General features: G+C 48.9%; 1 protein-coding gene and 1 long non-coding RNA gene across 2 annotated transcripts in view; one reads left to right on the forward strand and one right to left on the reverse strand.

Moving 5' to 3' along the window:
* The first annotated feature begins 1,852 nt into the window (after positions 1-1,852).
* On the forward strand, positions 1,853-15,751 carry SUV39H1 (SUV39H1 histone lysine methyltransferase). Its single transcript, XM_055337796.1, has 6 exons — positions 1,853-1,995; positions 4,067-4,212; positions 5,935-6,597; positions 12,671-12,817; positions 12,900-13,029; positions 13,753-15,751. Exons 1-6 carry the CDS (start codon positions 1,977-1,979, stop codon positions 13,884-13,886), a joined length of 1,239 nt encoding a protein of 412 aa, XP_055193771.1. The 5' UTR covers positions 1,853-1,976; the 3' UTR covers positions 13,887-15,751.
* LOC129517747 (uncharacterized) overlaps positions 3,685-26,668 on the reverse strand; it is a 38,290-nt gene continuing 15,306 nt past the window's right edge. The window contains exon 2 of the long non-coding RNA XR_008666092.1: positions 3,685-4,188. This is a non-coding gene — a long non-coding RNA (uncharacterized LOC129517747). The remainder of the gene's footprint in view (positions 4,189-26,668) is intronic.

A 26,668-nucleotide genomic window follows, 5' to 3' on the forward strand; every position in this document is an offset into this window, starting at 1 on the left:
GTTGCAATTCTCAGCTATTCCTGAATAAACCCATCTTTTGCTGGTAACATAACTGGCAGTTTTATCTTTCAAACTGGCAAAGGGATGTTTGCCCAACACCCACATGCTCCTACATCACCCCCTCCAGATTCAGTCGGGCCTTAAGCCATTCTTATGGGTTGGACTAGGCTCCTGGGAATAGGAGGGTTTTACCTTTTTTTGGGAGACTGGGAGCACGCAAGGACCAGCATCTGACTGTGTTCTAGAAGGAATAGGGGAAGGAAGAGGATGCGTGGTGGGACGTATGCTGCTGATTGTTCCAGTCATGGTAAGCAGGAGCTGATGGAACTTCAGACTGACCGTCTATTTCTCCAGCAAGCTCAGAGCTAGACTGGCAGGTGGACAGAACAACCATCTGCTTAACTGTAATCATTTGGTTGACCACATAACTCATGGACCAACAGGGAAAGGGGCGCTTTGAGGAACTGACAGTGCAGTTGCCTGATGGTAGGAGGTACTGAATATCTCACTAAATTATGCCCACCTGGGACTGGCTGGGACTGGTGGTCTGATAGTGTAGAAGACAGGCAGCCTCCCAAGGGACTGACAAGCTGGCTGACTGGTGGTGTGTGCTGTTGCTGCTGCCTGGGCGGCGGGATGTTGTGCGTGGCTGACTATTGCTAGGAGTCACATCTGGCCTGAGGGAGTGTCTGGATGTTACACTGTCTGATGCAGTGTAAAGGAGGGCTACCCTGAAGGAATTTCGGGCTGACTGAGGGACAGATCTGTGACTGCCTGATAGGCAACTGTATCTGGTGAGTGACTGTCCACCCTGACCACATAGACCATGTGTGGTCAGTCATATGCTGAGAATGGCTGCCTGGCGACTGACAAAACGATGAAGAGCAGTGAACGACTCACAGGCCAGCTGACCAGTTGAAATACCAGTGTAGCTGCCTGACTGGATGGCTGTATCAGGTTGGAATCACAGCCGCCTGGAGGGAGCCCCACGGAGACTGACCAAATGACTGACCAATGGTGGGCATACCTCGCTGAGAAGTGACAGACTGCTGACCCACTGTCAGGTGGCATGGAGGCTTTAGTTGCTGTGACTATTTCTTTGAGGGAATAATTGCCTGATCATGGCGTGAATGAGGAGTAACCTGAGGGAATTAAATATTGACCAACACTGGACAGTGTGACTGCCTGAGAGGGCGACATCAGATGACAATGACAGCCTGTCCTCACCTAATCACGGCCCACCTGAGCCACGGCTGGTGGTTGTGAGAGGGTTTCCCCAGGGGGATTCAGGGCTGCCCCCAGAGCAAGAGATGGAGAGACCGGCTGCTTGACTGTGTGAAAAAGGGGCAGCCGGAGGGAATGATAGGCCGGCTAACAGTGTAGTTGTTAGGAACGCGTGTCTGCCTTAAGACTCGCAGCTGGCCACGAACGGATGCTGCCGTTTACTGACAGACCCTGTGAATGGGGGTGGGGGACCGGGGTCTGACTAAACAGTTGTCTGTGGTGATGGACCCATTGTCTGATTTAAGTCTGGGGACTGGCTGGCTGAGCAGCTGTACGTGGTGACAGTCCATCTTGGGAGTCACGGCCCGCTTGGGGTTAAAATGTGGTGACGACCGAGTGACGGTGGTAATTGGGGGTCTGACAGGACAGAGAATCCCCCGTGCGGCCGGCTGACAACGTGATTGGCTGACAGCGTGACAGACAGACCGGCGTACGGGTAGGGCCTCCGGCAACCTCAGTTGCCGCCGCTGCCGCTGCCGCCCAGACGCACTCTGGGAAAGCGCTGGCGAGCACCCGCCTTCGGGACCGAGCGGGGTAGCGGGGAGGGGTCCGGTCACGGCTCGCCGGTTGGTCCGCGCGGGCGATGCTCACGGCGCCGTGCGGCCAATAGGCTGCGCGTTCTCGGCCACGCCCGCGCGAGCTCTCTTCTCGCGAGGCCGGTTAGGCCCGAATGTCGTTAGCCGTGGGGAAAGATGGCGGAAAATTTAAAAGGTGAAGCAGTGGCGGTAGCGGCGCCGGCCTGCTGGCCGGGCCGGGTGGGCTAGAGGGGTGGCGTCGCGGGCTTGGGGCCCCGGCGTCTGAGGCCACGGAGCCAGGAGCCGGAAGCTTGGCGCGGAAAGGATGGGGCTCTTGGAACCCGGGCCTGGCGCGCGGGGCTGGGCGGGGCTGAGGGGAGGGGGCGCGTGCCTCCGAACGCGGCGGGCGCGGGGCTAAGTGGGGACGCGGCAGGGGGGCGCGCGCCTCTGATCGCGACCAGTCGGGGCGCGCACGCGCGGGGGCTTGTCCGGGAGGCCGCACCCGCGCGCGGGAAAATCGGCCGCCAGTGACCGTTACCCGGTTGGTGTCCACGCGAGACGCCGGAAGGGGAGGGAAGGGAAGGGGACGGACCTCCTTTTCAGAGTGGGGGACAGAGGACTCTTCATGGTGAGGGTATCTCCTTTCCGCGTGATGGGGAAAGGGTTTGCTGTAGAGAAGACTCCCCAGGGAAGAGGGGAAAGGGGGCTTCTCTGATAGGAGAGCTGGACTCCCTCGTGTGTAGGGAAAGAGGGGTGACTTTTCCAGTATGTTGGGGAGGGTGGGCTCCTCTGGGTGAGGATAGCTGCGGGGAGGATGGCCTCCACAGTGTGAGGGGGGACCTCTGAGAGGTAGGAATCCACCTGTGGTCAGTGCGGAGCCAGCAGCTGGAGAGGTTAGTTTGGGACCACTTTAGTGGGGTTTCAAATGCAAGTTAAGGGGCTTGAAAGGGAGAGGCATCACAGGGAGAGGAAAGCGTGGGCACAGGCTGAGTCTCCACTAGGCCTGCCTCAGTGGAGGGGGGGTTGTGCACACGAAATAATTTTGCAATGCTCTTGTACGTTTTCAGGTTGACGTCTGCAATATTTCATTAGGAGTTCAAATGTCTGATGTTTTTAAGGGGAGGTAGACAATATTAAAAATAGGATGAGTACTGACTGCATTTGGAATTAGTGTTCTATGGAATTATTTGATAAAATGGCTTTAAAGCACATTGTGCCTTGAATCAGAAGTCGTTTTCTTTCCTTTAAATCGGCGTCTTGAAAATTTCTGATAGCACCAGAAACATTCCAGGTATATTTAAAAGAATCGTCAATAACCTATACTGTTTTGCTGGTTCCTGAATTCAGAGCGTACTCCTTTGGGTGAGCTTTACCCTTCACAGAAATGTAGATGAGACAGCAAGCTAAAATGCGGTGTGAAAAAATATACCGTGTAGGTTTAAGGCACCCAGGCTAATCATTCAAGGAAGCTTCCTGAAATCTAATACCATTCCACAGTCTCTCATTCATAATTTTGAAATATAAAAAGCTCTGAAAACTTAAGTTTGGCGCCATTTAGGGGCAAAACTAGACTATAAAGTGGGACTATCTTGCCTCTTTATTTCTCCTATTTAATATAGAAAATTCAGATTTTTTGCTGCAGAATTACTAATGTGTTTGATTATGGCTTGATGCCCCTGACCACATAGCGGGTGTTAGGTAGTGCATACCTCGGACTACACTTGTAAAAATAAAAAAAAAAAATCTGAATTCCTAAACACAAGTAGCCCCAGGAGTTTCAGATAAGGGATTCCAGACCTGTCTTTCCAGTTAAGCCTTTGTTTGGGGCCTATGGGTTGTAATCCCAACCCCATCAGTTCCCTCAGGGCAATGCACCCTACTGAGATGGGGGGGTTGTTCTCTTTATTTTGCAAAGTGGGGAGAGGGATGATTAGGTCCTGAACCCAACTGCAGGTTTGCAGGCAGTTTTAGGAATAGTATGGAGGGAGTTGGAAGCTCTAGGAATAGATTCCTTTAGGACAATTCCTGCAGCAGATCCCACTTTGAGGGCCACAGCTGGGGGGGAGGGTGGCCTTGGAATGAGCACTGGGGCTGAAGGAAGTGGCACATTTTTGATGTAGAAGGGTCTCAGCATGGAGAAAGCCTGTGGATTAAATCTCACTGACTCTGAGGCAGTTCTTTGGAATCCCAGAAAGGATTTGGGGTCCCCTTTGATCGGTGCCTTCAGCAGGATACCCAGTAAGTTCTTTCTGGCCTCCTTGTTCTAGGCTGCAGTGTGTGTTGCAAGTCGTCTTGGAATCAGCTACAGGACCTGTGCCGTCTGGCCAAGCTCTCCTGCCCTGCCCTCGGCATCTCCAAGAGGAATCTCTATGACTTTGAAGTCGAGTACCTGTGTGATTACAAGAAGATACGTGTGAGTCTGGGGTGCCCATGGCCAGGGCAGGGGTGTCTCAAGGAAGCTGGCTTACTTCCCTCTTTCCTCCACCCCCACTTCCTGCATCTGTTTCCAAAGGGAATGTTCTCTGATCTTAAAGAATTAGGTTTAGTAGGACTTCTTATCATCCTCATTGTGCAGGTGAGGAAATTAAGTGGCTTTCTCAGAGGGATAGGAGCCAGAATGAATCCCCAAATAAGTCTTTCTTCCCACCTCCATAGGAATACAAACCAAGTGCAAAGATTGAGATGTTGAGTGCAGAAATGGAGATGTTGATAGCTAGTGATTATTGAAGCACATTCAGTATGCTGGCACTTCCTCTCAGAAACCCATTTAATCCCCCAAACAGCTCTGTGGGGAACTGTTGCCATTGCCAGAGGAGGCAATGGCAGGATAAAGAGAACAGATTGGAACCAGTATGGTTGGGTTCAAATTTTGGCCCTATAGCCCTGGGATACTTACCCAAATTCTCTGTGGTTCATTTTCCTCATTTATAAAATGGAGACAACTAATAAACAGCATCTAGCTCATAAAGAGTTGTGAGGGTTAGATTAGTTAATAAGATGTAGAAGTTACTTAGAAGAGTACTTGCTACATACTGAATGCTACAAAAATGTCAGCTTTTTTTTTCATTATGTATAGATGGGGAAACCAAGGGTCAGCAAAGTTAAATAACTTGCCTAAGGCCACATAGCCAGGGAGCCATAGATTCCGAATTTGTACCCAGGGTTTCTACCTGTAGAATCTATGTAGTTAAACTGTATCCTATAGCTGCTCTCTGCAAGAAAATATCCCTCTGCCTGCTGAGTGGAGAACAGATTGTAGGGGGCAAGGGTGGAACGGAGGAGACCAGTGAGGAGGCCTACTACCGTAATCCAGGCAAGTGATGATGGTGGTAGCAGTGACAGTGGTTTGAAGTGGTTGGATTCTGGATGTAGTTGAAAGGTGAGGCTGCCAGGATTTGCTGAGGGTAGATGTGGGGAATGAGAAAGAGAAGTCAAGGTTATGACTTCCAAGAGTTCGGGCCTGAACAGCTTAGAAGGAGGGACTGATGAGAGGAAAGAGATAGGAGGGAGTAGATTAAATTAAAACTTGGAATTTAGACTGTAATAAGGGGGAGAGTGAGATTTGAACCTAGGGATCCTCACTCTAGAGCCCATGCTTTTTGTAAAAATAATTAAAAAAAATATTTTGAGAGGGGATCCCTGGGTGGCGCAGTGGTTTGGCGCCTACCTTTGGCCCAGGGCGTGATCCTGGAGTCCCGGGATCAAATCCCACATCGGGCTCCCGGTGCATGGAGCCTGCTTCTCCCTCTGCCTGTGTCTCTGCCCCCCCCTCTCTCTCTCTCTCTGTGTGGCTATCATAAATAAATAAAAAATTAAAAAAAATATTTTGAGAGAAGGAGCTAGGGGGGCGGGGGGGGGCAGGGAGGGAGGGAGAAACAGACTCCCTGCTGAGCAGGGAGCCAGATATGGGGCTTGATCCCAGGATCATAACCTGAGCTGAGGGTAGATGCTTAACTGACTGAGCCACCCAGGCGCCCCGAAACCAGTGCTTTTTTAACCACCACATGGAGTCATTCCAGAAAAGGCGACGGGAATAGTTTGGGTGTTATCCACTAGCTTTGAGATGAAAGTCCCACAAGGGCTGGTCCAAGGGTATCGCCACTTATGGTGCCCCCATCCCCTGGTCCCCCAACAGGAACAAGAGTATTACCTGGTAAAATGGCGTGGATACCCAGACTCAGAGAGCACCTGGGAGCCACGGCAGAATCTCAAGTGTGTACGCATTCTCAAGCAGTTCCACAAGGACTTAGAAAGGGAGCTGCTCCGGCGGCATCAGCGATCAAAGCCCCCCCGGCACCTGGACCCAAGCTTGGCCAACTACCTGGTACAGAAAGCCAAGCAGAGGCGGGCGCTCCGGCGCTGGGAGCAGGAGCTCAATGCCAAGCGCAGCCACCTGGGACGCATCACTGTAGAGAATGAGGTGGACCTGGACGGCCCCCCGCGGGCTTTCGTATACATCAATGAGTACCGTGTTGGTGAGGGCATCACCCTCAACCAGGTGGCGGTGGGCTGTGAGTGCCAGGACTGTCTGTGGGCCCCCGCTGGAGGCTGCTGCCCTGGGGCATCGCTGCACAAGTTTGCCTACAATGACCAGGGTCAGGTGCGGCTGCGTGCCGGGCTGCCCATCTACGAGTGCAACTCCCGCTGCCGCTGTGGCTATGACTGCCCCAACCGTGTGGTACAGAAGGGCATCCGCTATGACCTCTGCATCTTCCGCACGGATGACGGGCGTGGCTGGGGCGTCCGTACGCTGGAGAAGATCCGCAAGAACAGTTTCGTCATGGAGTACGTGGGAGAGGTAGGGAGCCGGGACCCAATGTGTGTGTGTGCGCGCGCGCAGCTCTTCCCACCATTGTGTTTCCATTGTGTGCGCCCAGCTCGCCTCACTGTATGCCGGCCATGTTCCTGCTTTTCCTGTTCAGGGAAAGGTGGGGGCGGTTAACCTGAGTGTTGATAGGGACATCCTGGCAGGGGCACGGATATCCAGCTGGTAGTTGAAAGCATGCTGAAATAGACTTCTGGACTGGTTGACCTCATAAGGGTACCTATTGAATAGGAAAGCAGGAAGTGAAATCTAGGGAGTGTTCCTTTTAACAGCCCATGTGGTCTGCATAGGGTTGTGTCACCTGAAAAGGCACTACTTGAAAAGGCACTACTTGTTTTGCAAGGGCTCAGCTTACCACCAAGCAGTGTTTGACCAGGAGGAGCATCTATTACTAATCTGAACATGAACACTCTGGAGTAGGACATAGACATGCCTTATGTTGGCTGCCTCTTCCTCCAGATTTGCAGGACACTGGGGAAAGGCAGGGTATACAGTTGACCCTAGAACAACATGGTGGGGGGGGGCAGTTATCCTCCCCTGACATCTCCCTCTTAGTCAAATCTGCATGTAACTTCTGACTCCTCAGAAACTTAGCTACTAGTAGTGTACTGTTGACCTTACAATAGCATAGTTGATTAATACATATTTTATATGTATTATATATACTGTTATACACATTATTTTATATTTGTATTTTATTTTTTATATTTGTATTTTAATATATATTATACATAGCATATGTATTGTATTTTGTATTCTTACAAGAAAGTAAGCTAGAGAAAAGAAAGTGTTAATAAGAAAAATCATAAGGAAGAGAAAGTAACATTTACAGTACTATACTGTATTTATCAAAAAAAAATGTTCATGTAAGTGGACCCACATAGTTCAATGTGTTGTTCAAGGGTCAGCTGTATTAGGCAGACTAGCCACCTACCATATAACCCCCAGATCTTAGTGGCTTTACACATTAGAAATGTAACAGTCCTACATGGCTATTTGAGTAGTATCCTTCCACCCAATGGTGTGGCCACCCAGGCTCCTTCCCTCTTGTGCCTTTGCTGTGCCTTGGAGCCGTTGGCAGTCCTCACTCAGCATTGCTGGCAAGTAGGCTGAGAGTCGTGGTAGAAGGGGAGGTTGCTAATGGGCCAGGCTTGGACACAGTACCCATCACTTCTGCCCATGCTGACTGGAACCGAGTGACTGGCCTTACCTTGGTGCAAGGGAGGCTAGGAAGTGTGATTGAGTCATGTGCCCTGGTGGAAAACAAAACGAGTTTGTGAGAATAACCAGCAAGTGTCTGTAATACAAGTGTCATGTGCTAAGGTGGGATGTGATGTGCATCTGGGGTGGAGCAGTTCTTTTTATGTAGGACCATCTCATGCATTGGGGGAACATTTAACATCCCTGGACCTTGACCATTTAAATCCAGGAGTGTGCTGTAATGGTGACAACCCCAAATACCTTCATATTTTTAAAGGTCTCTTAGAGGTGTGATATAGTTGGGAAGTGACAGAAATTGGCCAAAGGGACACACACTTGAAGGTGTCCACACTGTAATGACACTGATGGGAGAGGAGAGAGTCCCAGAAATGAACCATAAAGTAGAGAGGGTCATAATCCCAGGGGGCAGGGGTAATCTAGAGGTAGAGCAGTCTGCACTTCAGAGGACCCTGACAGTCTAGACAAGAAGTCTACACTCAGATAATCCTGATGGTCTGGTGGAAGAAATGTCTACACATCGAAGGTCTGGAGGAAGGAAGAGGTGGCCATACCCCAGAGGGCTCCTGACAGTCTGGGGCAGGGGTCCTGATAATTTGTGGGAAGAGGTGTCTACGTCCCAGAGTGACCTGGAGGCAGAGAGCAAGCTCTCCACACTCCAGAGGACCCTGGCAGTGCAACTTAGGAAGTGTCCACACCCATACCATCCTGACAGTCCGGAAAAAGAAGTGTCCTCACCCCAGAGGTATTGAGGCAGTCTGAAGGAGATCAGGCCTACACCTAAGAGAACTCTGACAGCCTGGAGAAAGTGTCCACACCCTCAGGATCCTGACAGTCTGGAGGAGGTGTCTAGATCTGAGAGGGGTGCTAACAGTGGAAGAGACGTTAACAGCCCAGAGGGGTGTCCCCAGTCTGAAGGAGGACATGTGCACACTCTAGAGCCCCTGACAGTCTGGAGGAGGAGGCATCCAGCTCCCACAGGAGCCTGCCAGTTCTAGGGGAGGTCCAGAGAAGGGAGTGTCTTCAGCTTCACTGTACTGACATTCTCGAGGAAAAGCTCTTTATAACACAGAGGATCCTGACAAGTAAAGAGGAGGGAGAGTCCACAGCCCCCTAGACCCCTTGGTCAGGATGCTGTTCTGGCTGCTCTTCCTTAGTATCTGTAGTGTTTCATGCTGTCAACATGGGGGCTTTTGGGGCTTTTCACCCCTGTCTCCAGTCTTCCTTGCTCCACACACATTCTCCTCAAGCTTTTCTCAGCCTCCCTCCTGCCACATTCTGTGACTTCCAGGCCCCCTTCTGACACCATCAGGCCTACGGGGCCTCCTGATGGCACCACAGGCCCCCCAAAACTGCCAGAGCCAAGCTCCTCTTCGTGCATCCCCTATGAGGAGGCAGCACAGTCAGATGGATGGTTGGGAGGGTGGGCGCTGCAGCCTGACTGCCTGAGGTTGGAGCCTAGCTCCACTGCTCAGCAGCACTTACCCTCTGTGTGTCTGTTTCCCAGTCTGTAGCATAGGAGTGGTGATAGCACCCACACCATTCACTTGTTCTAAGAATTAAATGAGTTGTGATATGTGAAGCAATTGGAAGAAGCACTTAAACAGTTTTTGATAAACATTAGCCATTACAGTCTAAAATTCAGAAAATCCAAAATGCTCAGAAAACCCAGTCTTTTGTAACCCATCTGGCTGTAAAACCTGACCAGACCTGATCCAGGCCTGTTTGTAGCCTACTGAGATCCTACTTGGGATGAATATTCATAGATTTCATTATAGAAGTATTAATTTATTCAGTTACTGGTGCTGTCCCAGACTCTTCCTGGTGTCACATAATAGAGGGCATGCACTCCATGTCTGGCCGCTGCTGTGCTCTCCTACAATCTGGACATGACATATGCCCTCCTGGCTCTGCACCAGCAGTCCTTCCATGTGAGCTGCCCTTCCTCTCCTTTGCACCCTTCCATGTTCCATCAGAACATCCCCACCTTTGCCCAGCAGAGAACAACAGCCTAGTTTATCCATTCTAAGACAAGCATTTGCTTCATATTTTACCAACACTGAAATGAACATGCATCCCACTTAATTAGTTTAATTAAATGACGGTGTGTCATCTTTTAATTAGCAGCATTTCCCTTCTTGGGAAAGGGCACATAAAAACAAGGGAGCATGTTCTACTGGGATAAGACTGGTACTCATAACCATTCCTAACAGTGCTCAGTGTCAAGAACAGAAATCTCTTTCACATCCCTGATTGTGTTGGAGCTTTACAAGGGCTCCTTTTGGGTTGATGTTACTGTCATTGTCATCCCCATTCTACAGATGAGAGCCGAGGCCCAGAGAGGTATAGTAACAGACTCAGAGTCACCAAGCTAATAAAGTGGGTAAAAAAGGGCCCAAGTGTCTAAAACTGGTGTGCTGCCAGACCTGGTAGAAGGTTTTTTGTTTTGTTTTGTTTTTGGCTGAAGAAACTGGCAGAAGGAGAGAACATTCAGGATCCCAAATCCAGAATGGGGGCAGGGCAGCAGCCTGACCCTGAGTCTTCTGAGTCCTGTTCACTGTCAACCCCCTTTCCAGGCTGCCAGCTTCTAGCCCATCTGTCTTCCCTAGTCATTCTGGAGACCTGCTAGGGAGCAGGGACATGGTTTGCTCTGTTCCCAAATTTTCAGGGTAGGCCCGCCCTCACAGAGTAGGACTGGAAAGAAGACTGGAGAAGGAGCCGTTTATGCCCTGGAGGGCTCACTGTGTGACTCACTCTTGGTGAGACTCAGGGAGCAGGTAGAGGCAGAACAGGCGGGAAGATGGAGACTGGGGAGGATGTAGAAAGGAAAAGCTGGCTTAGATGCTACCCAGCATGCTCATGAGCCAGCAGAAACTGCCCTTCAGTCCAGGCCTTCAGAGAGCTTCAGAAAGGCAGCAGCTTCCTCATAGCCACTGGGGATCAGGAGGGTCAGGAAGGCTGCAGAGAAGTAACATCTGTTGTGCTGACCCCACAAAGAGTGTGTTTTCAGGAGGTGGAGGGAGACAGACCTTGATGTACTCCTCCTCAGACCACTTCTGTGGCTCCTGTTGCAACCCTCAGGAGAGAGTCCCCACTCTTCACCTGCTGTCAAAGCCCTTTTATGACCTGTAGCTTGCTTTAGATAGTGTATTGCTCTCTTACTGCCCTGGGAATCCTAAGCAGTGATTCTGATCAGCATCTTGCATCAGGGTATCTGAGTCCATCTCTCTTTCACCAGGCTGTGACCCAGAGGGCCAGGACCAGGCCTGGTCCCTGTGTCTCCCCCTGCAGACACTGTCCCCTGCATGCTGGGACCAGGCACAGGGTAGGCCTCATAAAAATCCAGTGAATAAATTAACGAATGACAAGCACAAATTTGGAGTGTGGGGGAGGCCAGGTTCCTCAGTGGAGCCGGAGTCCAGGGCAGTGAGCCTTGTGGCCCGAGGGATAGACCTTGGTCTTGATTAGGATTTGGCCTGGAGCAGAGAGTGGAGGTGCTGGTTTAAGAGGCAGGGAGGAGACAGTGAGGACACTAGTGCAGCTGTCCTGGCTAGAGAAAATGGAGGGTGGCCAGGACTAGAAGTAGGAAGAGCATGGTCGCAGCTGGCATGAGGGTGAGCATGGAGGGAAGCCAGGGCAGGTTTGGGGTTGTGTCATGTGGCAGGGGTGGTGGTGGCCAATGGGTCTCTGATGAAAGGAGAGGGAAGAAGGGGTGTGGAGGGAACAGTATTTGAGTTGCTTCTAGGACTATTGAAAGAGAGGATAGGTCACTGGGCTAGACGGCAGAGTAAAAATAAAGGGTACTTTGGTGTTTCTGCTTTTCACTGTGTGGGCACTTGTCTCTGAGGGGTGGGCAGAGGTAGCAGGAAGCCCAGGGGTGGAGAATGAGATCTGCCCTGGTCTGGAGGCACTCCAGGCTGAAGAGGGGGCAGTCTCGGGTCCTGTGGGACCCTCCTCCAGAGTAGGGCATGGTTGACTCCTCTTAGGGATTACCAGAAGGCTGTGGTGGACCCAAGGAGGAAGAGGGGACATGAGGGGCGGAGAGGCGGGGGCTTTCCAGGACAGCCAGAGATCCAGCTGGGGAGGAGGAAATCTCTACTACTGTCTTAGGTCTTAGGTCCCAGTTGCTGGCACTGCTCAGCATTAGGGCCGAGGAAGAGCTCTCACCCCTGCTCTTGCCTCCTTTCGTCTTCTGAGATTTTGGCCTTAGCTTCGTTCTTGCCATCTCAGACTCTCAGCAAGGGTCTTGATCTTCTCTCTGGACCAGGCTCTTTCATAATAAGATTCTGTCTGCTTTTAAGTCTCTGCCTCGAGCTCTCTTGTCTGAGTCTCTTTCCCATTCATTCTGTCTCCCTTTCCCACGGGTCCAGGCCGCTTTCTCCTCTCTGTGTCCTCCTCACCGCCTTGTGCGCAGTCTAGCACTGGTGCCTTCTCTTGTACTGGGTCTCACGGCACCTCAGGCTTTCTTGCACCTCTCTCTTCCTCCCCCTAACACCCACCCCTCCCTGTGAGCTCTGGGTCCTTTTCTTGCCCTTGATCGCCTCACTATGTCTCAGTATGGATCTCTCTCTCTCTCTCTCTCACTGCTGGACCTTGTGGCCAGCCTCCATCCACCATTGAGGGACGCCATGCCATCAGGAGGCCTGAGGAGGGATGGGTGACAGGCAGCTGAGGCCCAGCCCCTCTCTCAGGGCGCTGAGAGACCCTCTGCATTGCAGATCCCCATGTGCCCATACCTCCTAGCCCCGCTGGGCCTGGGCTCAGGAGCTGTGCTGGTTTTCCTGAGCCTTCTTGGCCATTCTCCCCTCCCCCACGGCCCTCTCCCCAGATCATTACCTCAGAGGAGGCGGAGCGGCGGGGCCAGATCTACGACCGCCAGGGCGCCACCTACCTCTTCGACCTGGACTACGTGGAGGACGTGTACACCGTGGATGCCGCCTATTATGGCAACATCTCCCATTTTGTCAACCACAGTGTGGGTACCCCGCAGGTGGGCGGGGGTCGGGAGGAGCAGGCTGGGGCCCCTCCTCACCTTCCCGCTGTTCTTTTTTGCCTAGTGTGACCCCAACCTCCAGGTGTACAACGTCTTCATAGACAACCTTGATGAGCGACTGCCCCGCATCGCTTTCTTTGCCACAAGAACCATCCGGGCAGGCGAGGAGCTCACCTTTGATTACAACATGCAAGGTGGGGGTGGCAAGGGACTGGGGGCAGGGGCACACAGTGACATGGGACACAAGGACCCCTCCCCAGGGAGCTTTAGGATGCTCTTCCGGATTCCCAGTGTCCCATCTGGACTCCTGGACCTCTGCCTGTCTCGGGAGTCCCCTCCTTTCCAGCCCCTGGACCCCAACCCTGAGACACTCACACAGACTTCTCCCAAGACTCCTGGGGGAGGATGTTTGCTTCAAGACTTAAGACACTCCTCCTGACTCATCTGAATTTCCTTAGTCCTCCCAATTCTCCCCACTCCTAACCCCCTTGGCCTTGCTCATTCCAAGCATCTAGATACTCTTGTGGCCTCCAGCCAGTCCCCTTCTTGACAAACTAGCTACCTCTGACATACTCCAGGTTGGGGGGATCTTTGACAGGAGAGTTTAGATGCCCCTCTGGATGTCTAGGTGACCATTCCTGACTTCTGACTTGGCCCTTCCCCTGACAGACCCCTGCCTTCCTCCAGAACCTCCAATTCCTGGCCATCTTCCCAACACCTGAATACCCCTCCAATGCTGATCCCTGGCCCTATCCCCAAACCACCAAGCCCACAACCCCCTCCTGACCTAAATCCCAGATGTGCTCCCAGCACCCAAGATTCCTGGGTCTCATGGTGAAAAGGGCAGCGGGACACTTCACCTTGGCCTTCTAACAAGTCCCCTCCCCCTCCTGCCCTCCCTGGCTGTGACTCCACAGTGGACCCCGTGGACATGGAGAGCACCCGCATGGACTCCAACTTTGGCCTGGCCGGGCTCCCCGGCTCCCCCAAGAAGCGGGTCCGTATTGAATGCAAGTGTGGGACTGAATCCTGCCGCAAATACCTCTTCTAGCCCTTTGAAGTCTGAGGCCAGACAGTGGGGGCCTAAAGCCGCCTGCCCCACCCACCTACCCACTGCTGCCCTCCTGTTGAGGAATGACTGCCAGGGCCTCCTGCCTGCCTCTACCTGCCCCCACCTGTTCCCACCTGCCCCATGCTTGGGGATGTGGGGTTACGGTGAGGACTGACTCTAGGAGTCCCCTTTCCCCATCCCAGCCCTATCTGTGGGTTGCACTTACAAATCCCTACCCACCTTCAAAAGTAATTTCTGAATACCAGGACTTTGCGGTTTTTGATTCATGGCCTAATCAAGGAGGTCTAAGGGGTGAACCTCAGCCTGGCCCCAGAACAGAAGAATGTTTGTTTTTGCACCTGCTTCTGCCTGGAGCTTGAGAGGTCTGTTGCAGGCCCTCTCCCTACTGCCCCAAGGGTGTGGGGAAGCAGCCTGAGGGCAGGCTGACATTAGAGCCCTGAGTTCCCAGCCCTCTTGTTTCCCCTACCATAGAAACTTTGTGCTAGTGAAAGAAAGAGGATCTCCGGGGCTGGGGCTGGGGCTGGTTTTTGCTCATGCTCCTGTGCCGGCTAGTGTTGGGCCTAAGAGCTGTAGGGTCTCTTTTTCAGGGTTGCACATCTGAGAAGTGGACACTCGTATGCCACTGGAAGAGAAGTGGGTGCCCACGGCCCACTGACCACGTAGTCCAGACTTTGCCAGCCCTTGAGGTGGACTGGGTCTGAACTCTGTCTCTGGGAGTGCGTATAAAAAAGGCACCCAGGGCTTTTGAGAGTGGAGGGTACTGGGAGCCCTGACCTGGGGCATGATGACTGCTGGGACTTCTTAGTACTGGAACCAGGACCTAGCTAGGCTGTAGATAGCACTTAGGACAAAAATGTGCATTGATGGGGTGTTGATGAGGTGCCAGGCACTGGGCAGAGCACCTGATCCATGTGGATTGTCTCAGGGAAGCCTTGAAAACTATGGAGGTGGACCCCAGGAAAAGGTGCATGTGGCAGAAGGCAAAGTACAGGCCAAGACTGGCAGGGGGCAGCCATGGTTTACCCATGAGAGTATGGTAAGGTAAGAGGGAAGTCTCTGCCACCTGCTGGCCTCAGCCCCCAAGCCCTCTGCACTCACCTTGGGTCCACTGGTCTCAAAAGTGACCTGTCCACAAATATACACAAGGCAAAGGCTCTGATGGCTGCCTTGCCCCTTGCTTCCCCCATGAGGTCTTCTCTAGGAAGCCTTCCCTGACTACATGTGCTCAGAGTGCCCCTACGTGAGACTGTGTGCCCTGCCACCAGATGCCAGATCTGTGTGTCTGTGTCTGTGTCTGTGCTCCCTGCCCCCAGACTGACCTTCAGGCATGGACTGAATCTGATTCTCCTCTTGTATATCCCTTGGCCCTACCTAGCCCAGGGTGGGCATCAATAAAACAAATCATTGAACAAACCAAGGTGTGGGGATTGAAGACCTTAAATAGGTGGGGGTTGGGGGTTCATTGAAAATGGTGGGTGCTGGGGCCCAGGAACATTTTCCCCAGACTGCAGCCATCTGCTGTAATGTTCCCCATAGGGTACCATTTGCACCATCATCTACATAATGTGAGCTAAAATAAGCTTTTTAAACCAAACTTTTAAAGTGTACCGAAAAAGCAAACTAAATCAGGGGCACCTGTGTGGTACAGTCAGTTGAGTGTCCGACTCTTAGACATCAACTCAGGTCGTGATCTCGGGGTCATGAACTCGAGTCCTGCTTTGGGCTCTGTGCTTAGTGCAGAGTCTACTTGAGATTCTCTATTCCTCTTCCTCTGCCCCTCCCCCATGCTCACTGGCGTGTACTTTTGCTCTCTAAAATAAATAAATCTTAAAAAAAAAACTAAATCTTGCTGCCTTAATGGACAAACCATTATCACTTGCCATAAACAAAAAAGAAATACAGTAGAAATACAGAAATATGATCTAATTAGAGCTGGACCCTCCCTTTTCTTAGAGGCTTTAAACCGAAAGCCTATCTATGGGCAGCCCAGGTGGCTCAGCGGTTTAGCGCTGCCTCCGGCCCAGGGCGTGATCCTGGAGACCAGAGATTGAGTCCCACATGGGGCTCCCTGCATGGAGCCTGCTTCTCCCTCTGCCTGTGTCTCTGCCTCTCCCTCTCTGTGTCTCTCATGAATAAATAAAATCTAAAAAACAACAATAAAGCCTATCTACTGCATTCAAAGAGAAAAGTCTTTGCATGCCGGGGGTAGCTTTTTCTGCAAATATTTATTGAGTGCCTATATGTCCCAGGTTAGAAAGAACAGAGATGACCTTTCCAATTAACTTGATTTCATCACCCCTCTGTTGGAATATGAGCCCTTTGCTTTGCTCAGGAAACCTCACATGTGGCGACCCAGATACCCAACTATTTTGAAGACCTTACAGGTGACAGAATCCTAAGTGGGTCAGGCGTTGTGACTTAGGACACAGGCTTCCAAACAGCCCATATATCTTATACCTGGATGTTGACCCGAGGCCACTGAGACCTCATACTCTGAGATACCTATCTTCAAGCAGCTCAGAGATCTCGCACCTGGACACAGACCCCAACTAACTCATAGGCTGTACTGGAACAATGGGACACAGACTCCCCAAGAGCTCCCAAGTCCTTGAATGTCACCTTATATTCTGGGAGTCAGACCCCACACCACATCAGAGAATGAGCTTTCTGGGATGGAGAGGTACAGACATCTCAGACCTCACAACCTGGGATACTGCCACCCAAGCTATTCAGAGCCTTTACACCATGATTTGCAATTCCCAAATGAGACTTCACATCCTGGGGTAGACACCCCCTTTTTCAGAAGTGAAGATGTGACACCTGGACATAGACTGCCCAAATGCTGAGGCCTCATGCTCTGAGCACCAATCCCTAAATGATCCTGAAATCTCCTACCTTAGACACAGAACCCCAAATTGCTCAGAGATACCCTGGAAAGTAGAGCCCTAAGCATCCCAGAGGCCTCTCCCTAGAACAGAGTGCCACAAACAATTCAGAGACTCAAGTCTTAGACGCAGACTCCCAAAAAGCAGAGAGATCTCAGCCCAGAAACAGACCTTGTTCAGAGAATACCAAGCCTGGGAAACACCTATATACTGCTCAGTGGCCCTGTACCTTCTTTTTTTAAAAGATTTTATTTATTTATTCAAGAGAGAGAGAGAGAGGCAGAGACACAGGCAGAGGGAGAAGCAGGCTCCACGCAGGGAGCCTGACATGGGACTCAATCCCGGGTCTCCAGGATCAGGCCCTGGGCTGAAGGCGGCGCTAAACTGCTGAGCCACCTGGGCTGCCCATTCCTGTACCTTCTGACACAGACCCCAAAAGAGTTCAGAGTCAGGACAGCTTAGGAAAGACTACCTAACTTCAGAGACCTCCCACTTTGTAACTCACGTACCCAAAGAGCTCAGAGACCTGAAAACCTGATTACAGACCCCCGCAAAGCTTCACAACCAGGGATAAAGATCCACCAGTTTCACAGAGAACTTACAAACTGGGATAAAGATGGACAGACAGACCTCACACCCTCTTCTCTGACCACCAGACCAACTCGGAGACCTCATGCCCTGAACATGATACTAGAGAGCTCCTAAATCCCATAGGCTGAAACACAGGCCTTAAGCCAGCTCAGAGATCTTGCACCCTTGACATAGATTCCTGTTCAGAGATGTTATGTACTGGACAGATTTCCCCCAAATAGCTCAGAGCCTTCATACACTGAGATAGATCCCCAAACAGCTCAGAGGCCTTCCACTCTGGTTCACAGAAGAGCTCAGAGACCTGAAAATCCGGACACAAGTCCTTTACATAGCTTAGAGACTGCAAGCCCTGGAATACAGATCACAAATAACTCAGATCACACATCCTGGATGCAGACTCCAAATGGCTTAGAAACCTCATATCATAGGCTCACATCCCCAAATAGCTCAAGGTCTTCCCAAAAGGAAGGGTATACACTCTCAACAGACCTCTGAATGATTCAGAAATACCACACCCTGAACTCAGACCCCTAAATCATTTATGGAACTCCCACTTTGTACCCATATCCAGAAAGATTTCAGGCACCAGACGCTCACGGACACGGATCACCAAAGGGCCTAGACACCTCACATTCTGTTCAGTCTGCCACAAACAGAGGAGAGATCCAGTAATGGACACAGACAACAGCTTAGGGATCTCACGTTGTGGACACAGGCTCTCAAACAACCCAAAGAACTTCTAACCAAGTAGGGGGAGAAATACAAAAGAGTTCAGAGACAGTACATGTCGGTGATATATGCCCACACAGCTCGACACCTCCCATTATGGGACAGAAACCCTCAAAGAGTTTATTAACCTCACAGTCTGGAAAGGAGACCCACAAACAGGCCAGAGACCTCACATATCAGATATACAATGCCAAAATGCTTAAGAGTTAACAAACCTTTAGGACACAAATGCACCCCCACCCCCAGCTCAGGGACATAATGCCTGGACAAAGACCTCCAAACACCCAGGAAATGTCATTAGTAATAGAACCCCAAACCACTCAAACCCTGAAAACAAACCCCTGATGGGTCAGAGACCCCATACCCTGGGATGAGACACTCCCAACAGGAGCTACCTCACCCTTGAAAACACACCACAACAGGAATCTCAACACCAAGGGATACAGAGCTCACACTCTGGGTCACAGAGGGTAAAGCACCTCAGAGGCCCCCAAAAGTATAAAGACATCAGTAGAAAGACATCAAACTTGAAACAGATCCTGAAACTGCTCCGATAAATCACACCTGAGGACAAAACCCACATCATAGATAACTCATTCCCTGGGACATGGGCTTAAAACAGAAGAGGTTGAACACAGATACTCAAACACACCTGAGTTCTGAGGGTCATAGATCCCAAACAGCCCCGCCACCTCATACCTAAAAGGAGAGAGTTCTGAGTAGTTCAGAGACTCCATACTCAACACAGACCATCACAAAGTGAAGAGATTTTACATACTGAATGAAGACCTCCAAACAGCTCAGGAAACTCACTAACTGGGTACCCTCCTCCTCCTATTTAAAGCTCAGAGACTATGACCCTGGAATAGACCCTTAATGAGTCTGATGTATCACACTCTATGACTGAGACTTCCCAAGAGGAAGAGACTCTGCACCTGAAAATATACCCCAAACATGTTGAGAAACTCTCAAACCAAAAGAGCTCAGGGACCATGTATTCTGGGACACAGGGACCAAACAGCTCAGAGGTCATGTGTAGACACAGCCACCCAAACAGCTCTGTGAACTCACTCCTGGTATGTAGGACCAGAAAAAACTCAGAACCCTCGGCTCTAGGATTCAGAAATCTTTCTGAGACTTACGGTATAGACCTCAAAATATAATTCAGAGAATATGCTGGATGCAGAGCAACAATCAGAGACTTCAAATCCTGGAACACATAGACCCAAACGGATCAGGGACCTCACATCCTGGAGGTACATACAAAATAGCTCAGAGAATTTAAATTCTAGGAAATACATGCCCCTAAAGAACAGACCTCACATCCTGTGACATACTCACAAAAAGATCAAAAACTATTTTTTATATTCCCCAAATGAATGAGACCTAACTCTGGGAAACAAACTAGGGGTGGTAGAAAGGGAGGTGGGTGGGGGGTGGGGGTGACTGGGTGATGGGCACTGAGGGGGGCACTTGGGATGAGCACTGGGTGTTATTCTATATGTTGGGCAAATTGAACACCAATACAAAATAAATTTATAAAAAAAAGATACCAATCTTACCTATGTTTCAATAATGGAAAAATAGTTTTAGATTATTGGCCAAATATACCAGTTATATACTTGCTTAATCTTGAATAAAAATATAAATTCAAAAAAAAAAGATCAAAAACTACATGAGTGGAGAGAGACACCCACAGCTATTTCAGAGAAATAGCATCCAGGGATGTATGCCCACAGATTATAGACCTCAATCCCTTGAGACATCCCCATATAAACATACCAGAGACCTTACATGCCAGGACATATACTCACAAACATTTTTTGAGTACTCATATCCTGGGAAATAAACTAAAGAATGGATCAGAAACTTCATATATTGGGACCTATACCTACAAAGATACTCAAAGCCTAGGACATAAACCCAAAACCCCTCAGAGATCTTACATCCTGAGACAAAGAAAAGGCAAAGCAAGATGACCTGGGACAGGGGGATCCCAGGGTGGCTCAGCGGTTTAGTGCAGCCTTCAGCCCAGGGTATGATCCTGGAGACCCGGGATCGAGTCCCACGTCAGGCTCCCTGCATGGAGCCTGCTTCTCCCTCTGCTTCTCCCTCTGCTTCTCCCTCTCTGCCTGTGTCTCTGTCTCTGTCTCTGTCTCTCTCTCTTTCTCTCTCTCTCTGTGTGTGTGTGTCTCATGAATAAATAAATAAAATCTCTAAAAAAAAAAAAAGATGACCTGGGACATAGAGCCACAAACAGATCAGAGACCACATGCTGTTGACACACAGACCAAGAACAGATTCTCCCATCCTGAGACACACAACCACAGAGGGATCAGTCAATTTGTATCTTGATGTGCACCCAACAAACAAATCTGACATCGTGGGGCACAGACCCTCAGAGATGTCATACCCTTGGATGGATATCTGCAGACAGGTAATATACCTTGCAAGCTGGAAATACACGGTGAACTAGATGAAAGACCTCTCATCCTGCAACACAAATCCAAAAAGTGGTCAGAGAACTCATGTCTTAGGACACATACTCACTGTCCTAACAGAGACTTCATATCCTAAGACACACCCGCAAAACATCAGAGGGCATACACCATGGGATGTACACCCACAGGGAGATCAAACACTGCCCACGGGGACATACATAGAAAGAGAGCAGAGAAATGCACATTCTAGGAAATACACTAAAATATCCTGGTGAATACATCCACAGAAAGATAAGAGACCTCAAATGTTTGACAGTACACATAAAGGGATTGGAAATATCACATCCCAGGACACAGAGTGACAAAATGTTCACAGACCTCACATGCTGGGAAATGGGCACAGAAACTTCACATCCTAGGACACACACCCTCAAAGAGTCCAGACATAAAGACCTGCAAAACGCACCCCCAGATCATTCACAAACCTTGCATCCTGGAACACACACAACAAACAAATCAGAGACCTTATATCCAGGACTATACCTGCAAAGAATACAGACAACAGATCCCGAGACACACCCTTGGAAACATACTGATGACCTGAAATCCTGGGAAGACAGCCACAAACAGATCAGAGACCTCCTACCAGCAAAATACACAAGGTGGAGAAAGACATACATTCTGAAACACACACTCACAAACAGCTCAGAAGAATCCTGTATGGGGAAATACACTCACAAATACCCTGGAGACTTCACATCCTTGGATATACACCAACAGATCAGATACCTCAAAACTTACAAATCGCACATGGAATCAGATCAGTCCTCACATATAAGGGAACACACGCAAAAACAGATCAAAGGGCTCATATCCTAGGATGTCCACTGACAAAAGGTTACAGAGACTTCACAGCCCCACACACATGCATCCACACACAGATCAGAGAGCTCCAATCCAGTAACATACGTGGACAAACATCTCAGAGAGCCCACATTCTAGAGCATACAAAATAAAAAGACCAGAGACTTCAAATCCACAATCAAGTTAGACACTCTGCATGCTTAAAAGCATACCCCCAAAATACACCAGATGGTAGATATCTTGCGGCATAACCCACAAGGGGATCAGATGATTCGTTGTTTCAGCTTCAAATATCTTTCTTGCTCTCTGACCTCTGCTTCTGCCATCACATTCTGCTTTCTGTGACTACTTCCATCATCGCATGCCCTCTACCCGTCAGAATACACGGTCACTTAGTTTTCTATGGTTCCCAAAGTTCCTACCTCCCTAACATAAAGACCCTTGTGATTAGAATGGGTCCTCCTGGGTAATACAGGATAACTGTTCCATCTCATGGTGCTTAATGAATACACATCTGCAAAATCCCTTTCTCCAAGTAAGACAGCATATTTACAAAGTCCAAGAATGGGGTGAGCCCATATTTGGCGATCCATTATGACAAAACAGAACATATGTGCACAAAGAGAAACCTCACCTCCTGGGACATATGTACATGAAGTGCTTGAAGACTCTACATCTGGAATTCTACACCTCCAAAGAGATCAGAGACCTTCCACCCTGGAGCATACATGCATAATGTGAGAGAGGTACATTCTGAGACAATCACTAGATAATGCTTAGAGTCTTCACACTCTGGGAGTTAGACCTACAAAAATATAAGAGAACCCACTATCTGGGACATACACACCCAAAGCAAACAGGAACCTGATGTGCTGTGATATACACCTATGCGAAGATCAGGGACCCACATTCTAGGACCCCCAAACAGACGAGACCTCTAAACATGAGACATACACCCAAAAGAGCAGAAAAGCATCTCACATTCTCTCTCTCTCTCTCTCTCTCTCTCTCTCTCTCTCTCTCACACACACACACACACAAACATCAGGGACCTCACAAACTTGACACAGAAACAAAAAGAGACCTCAATGCTCTTTACCAATGCATCCAAGGAGATAACACACTCACATATGTGACACACATGCACAATCAGATCAAAGACCTGTATCTGAGAAATACAACCAAAACCACACCTTTAATCCTGCAACATGAACCAACAAACAGGTTATGGACCTCACACTGGTAAATGCATCCAGATAAATTTAGATACCTGAAATCTTGGGGCATATAGTCTCAAGGATATCAGAGAGCTTAGATCCTAGGATACATGCCCACAAACGGAGATCCTCCCAATAAAGAGGTGAAAGTCCTCACGTGCACAGAAATACACCCAGAGATGTCACATCAGAGAGCCGGCAATGTGGGACACATACGCACCACCAGATCAGAGGCCTCACATCTGAAACATACACCTAGAATGAGCTCAGAAGTCTCAAACCCTGGATATATATAGATCTTAACAGATAAGAATTTCACTTCACCACGTATATACCAACAAACAGATCAGAAATGCTCACAATATCCACATAAGACATCAGACATCTGACGACCTGAAACATAACACCCACAAACAGCTCAGAGACCTAAAACTCTGGGATGTACATTCACAAAACATCACAGATCTCACATCCTAGGACACGTGCTAAAACTGGCCAAAGAGCTCACCTAGAAAAAAAACCACCAAAAACATCAAATAAGTCAGACACCTCATACCCTATTCATTCATCAGTGAAAAGATCAAACACTTCATGCTATCAGACAAATACCCACAAAAAAGATGAGGGAATTTCCATCACGGGATATACACCCTGCTTCATTCCTGCTTCAGTCACCAGGGGCTTCACACCATGAGACAGAGACAAACAGACAGCTGGAAGTCTCATATTCTAGGACAGAATCCCAGAAACAGATCAGTGTTTTTGAGCAAAAGCAAGTGTACCCACAAAGAAGTCAGAATCCTTACTCTGTGAACACCACCCCCTACAGTTCAGAGAATTCACATCTTGGGAACTGTCTGCAAAATCCGATTCTCCTCTCCTAGGCCATATACCCGAAAACAGCTAGGCCCACAAATTCTGTATTACAGAGATCAGAGACCTCACACCCTGGTTCATCCACCCACGCACAGATCAGAGACCTCCCACAATTAGACATACACTCATAAACTGAGGTGTTTACATCCTTGGATGTGTACCAATAACCAAATGGAGACCTCACAGCCTGGGACACTGTAGTCCTTTCTTCCCAACCCCCTCCCTTTTAATTTTTTTTTTTTAAAGAAAAGAAGGCTACAGGGTGCCTGGCTGGTTTAGTCAAGCAGAGCCTGTGACTGGGCTGGAGCCTACTAAAAAGAAAAGAAGAAAAGAAAGAAAGAAAAAGAAGGCCACGTTGATCCCATTTCTTGAAGATGCAGGCCTTTTTACCTTCTGAGGGCTCTAGACTCGCTGCTGTTAACAAATCACTCCAATCTTCTTGTTGTAAAACAACACACATTTATTATTTTCTATTTCTGCAGATCAGAAGACTGACAAGGAGTCTTAGAGGGTAAAAGTCAAGGTATTTGCTCCTTCCTGAAGTTCCTGGGGGAGAATCTAGTTCGTATAGGACACTTGCATTCCTAAACTCGTGGCTCCTTCCTCCACCTTCAAAGGCAGCAGTGTTTCATCTTCAAATCTCTCTCTTTGCATCCATCAATCTCCACCTCTATTTCTCTTTGATCTCTGCTTTTGTCATAATGTCAGTTATTCTGCCTCTGTGTTTCTTCCTACATTGTGTTCTCAGACTCTTGCCTTCACGTGTCCCTCATAGAATGATTACATTGTGCCTACTTGGATAATCTGGGATAATTTCCCCATCTCAGGGTGCTTAATCCTATCTGCAGAGTCCCCCTCTCCATGTAAATTAACATAATTATAGGTTCCAGGGATTAGGAAGTGGACATCTTCAGGGTATTGTTATTTGGTCACCAGAGACATGTATGCACAAATAGCTCACAGATCTCACATTCAGAGCCATACATTTCTACATAAGTGAGACACCCTCCACCCTCTAACACACATCCAAAAAGAACACACACACACACACACGCACACACACACACCCACACCTGGGGACACATACTAAAAAAATGCTCCGAGTCCTTAAGCACTTGAAATTAAACTCACAAACCTAAGAGAACCTACCATCTAGGTCATACACACACAAACTACAAAGAGAAACACATTCTTTTTTTTAAAAGATTTTATTTATTTATTCATGAGAAACACACACACAGAGAGAGGCAGAGACACAGGCAGAAAGAAAAGCAGGATCCACACAGGGAGCCCGATGTGGGACCCAATCCCAGGACTCCAGGACCACGCCTTGGGCCAAAGGCAGACATCCAACCACCGAGCCACCCAGAAACACATTTTTTGAACATAAACCTACACACAGGTCATACCTCACACATTCGGACATGTAACCACAAACCAAATAGGCCTCACATCCTTGATAAGCCCACACAGAGACCAGACACTCATATACCATGATACACACTCACAAACAGATCAGGGACCTCATGCGAGAAATACAACTAAAAAGAGATCACTGGCCTCAAATTTTACCACATGCAACTACAAACAGGAAAGAGGCCTGACATGTAGGACATACACCCACAGTAAGTGCAGAGGCCTGACACCTTGAGATGTAGACCCACACAGAGACTAGAGGCCTCACAACCTGAGATAGCTAGCTACCTGCAAACAAATCAGAGATCTCAAATCCTACCATATATATCAACAATCAAGTCAAAGGCCTCAAGGCTGGGAAAACGAGCCAGAAGGCCATCATAGACCTGAGATCTTGCAACATGTACCCATAGAAAGATTGGAGGCACTGTATTCTGGGACATGCTCTCAAACAAGTCAGAGGTTTCAAACCAAGGCAAATGACCCACCAAGAGCTCTATAACCTCACAGCTTAGACATACGCCTTCAGATCAGATATTTATCAACATACAGATATATTGACATGGATACATATATATATATCAGCAAACAAATCAGAAATCTCTTATTCTTGGAAATATACCCCCCAAAGCTAGAGATTTGAATATGCATGTCCCAACAGCTCAGAGAACTCCTTTCCTGGGACATACACCCATAACGAGTTCAGAGACCAAACATTTCCTAGGGCATGCTAAAAGCCAGCAGGTAAGAGAACTCAGACCCTGGGAGAATACCCTCAAACAGGTCAGAGGCTTCACACTCTGGTTCACTGACCAGGGCATACATCAGACATTTCATACCATCCAACACTACCCACAAACACATCAGGGAATTTGCATCTTAGAACATCCACCAACAGAGATTCCAGACCTCACATAGCCACAGACATATCAGAGACTTCAAACGCCATGAACAGTCCAGAGTCCTCACACCATGTAACATATACCATCCAACAGATCAGGAAGCTCAAATTCTGGGATACGTACCCACAAACAGATTAAAGAACTCTCAATCACACAAAGAAAACACAGGCTTCAAACTCTGCAACATGTACCCACAAACAGATCAGAAACCTCAAGCCCTGAGTCATATGTAACAAATAGATCATAAAGCTCACATCCTGGGATATAATCCACAAACAATGCAGAGGCCTCATGTACCCAAGGCACAGACCCACAAATGGATCAGAGATATGAAATCCTGCAATGCAAAACCACAATCAAGTCAGATACCTCAGAGGCTAAGAAAATACTAGAAACAGATTATAGACCTGAAATCTCTCTCTCTCTCTTTTTTTTTAAGACCCGAAATCTTACAATGAAGATCCACAAACACATCAGCAAGCTCATGTGCTGGGACATTTACCAGCAAACAAATCAGAGGCCTCAAGTCAAAGGACATAGACCCAGAAAACGCTCAGAAACCTCACATGCTCTGGACGTATGAACCTAAATAAATCAGAGATATAACATGCTGGTGGTATATACATGATCAAACAAATCAGAAACCTATCACCAGAAGCACCCCCAAACAGATCAGAGACCTAACAACTGGCACATAACCCACACACATCTGATGAACCTCACATAATAGAATGTATTCCCCAAATCAGCTCAGACACCTGGCATCCTAGGACATGTGCACACAAACTGATCAGAGACCTCACATTCTAAGGCATATTCCCACAAACAGCTATGAAACCA

This window comes from Nyctereutes procyonoides, unplaced genomic scaffold (assembly GCF_905146905.1).
Source record: "Nyctereutes procyonoides isolate TBG_1078 unplaced genomic scaffold, NYPRO_anot_genome, whole genome shotgun sequence".
Taxonomy (NCBI): domain Eukaryota; kingdom Metazoa; phylum Chordata; class Mammalia; order Carnivora; family Canidae; genus Nyctereutes; species Nyctereutes procyonoides.

What these genes read in the sequence shown, in the direction of transcription:
- SUV39H1 (XM_055337796.1), top strand. An exon ending in TCATGGAGTACGTGGGAGAG is followed by an intron (nt 6,598 to 12,670) that starts GTAGGGAGCCGG and finishes CCCTCTCCCCAG; the next exon opens with ATCATTACCTCAGAGGAGGC. An exon ending in CTTTGATTACAACATGCAAG is followed by an intron (nt 13,030 to 13,752) that starts GTGGGGGTGGCA and finishes GTGACTCCACAG; the next exon opens with TGGACCCCGTGGACATGGAG.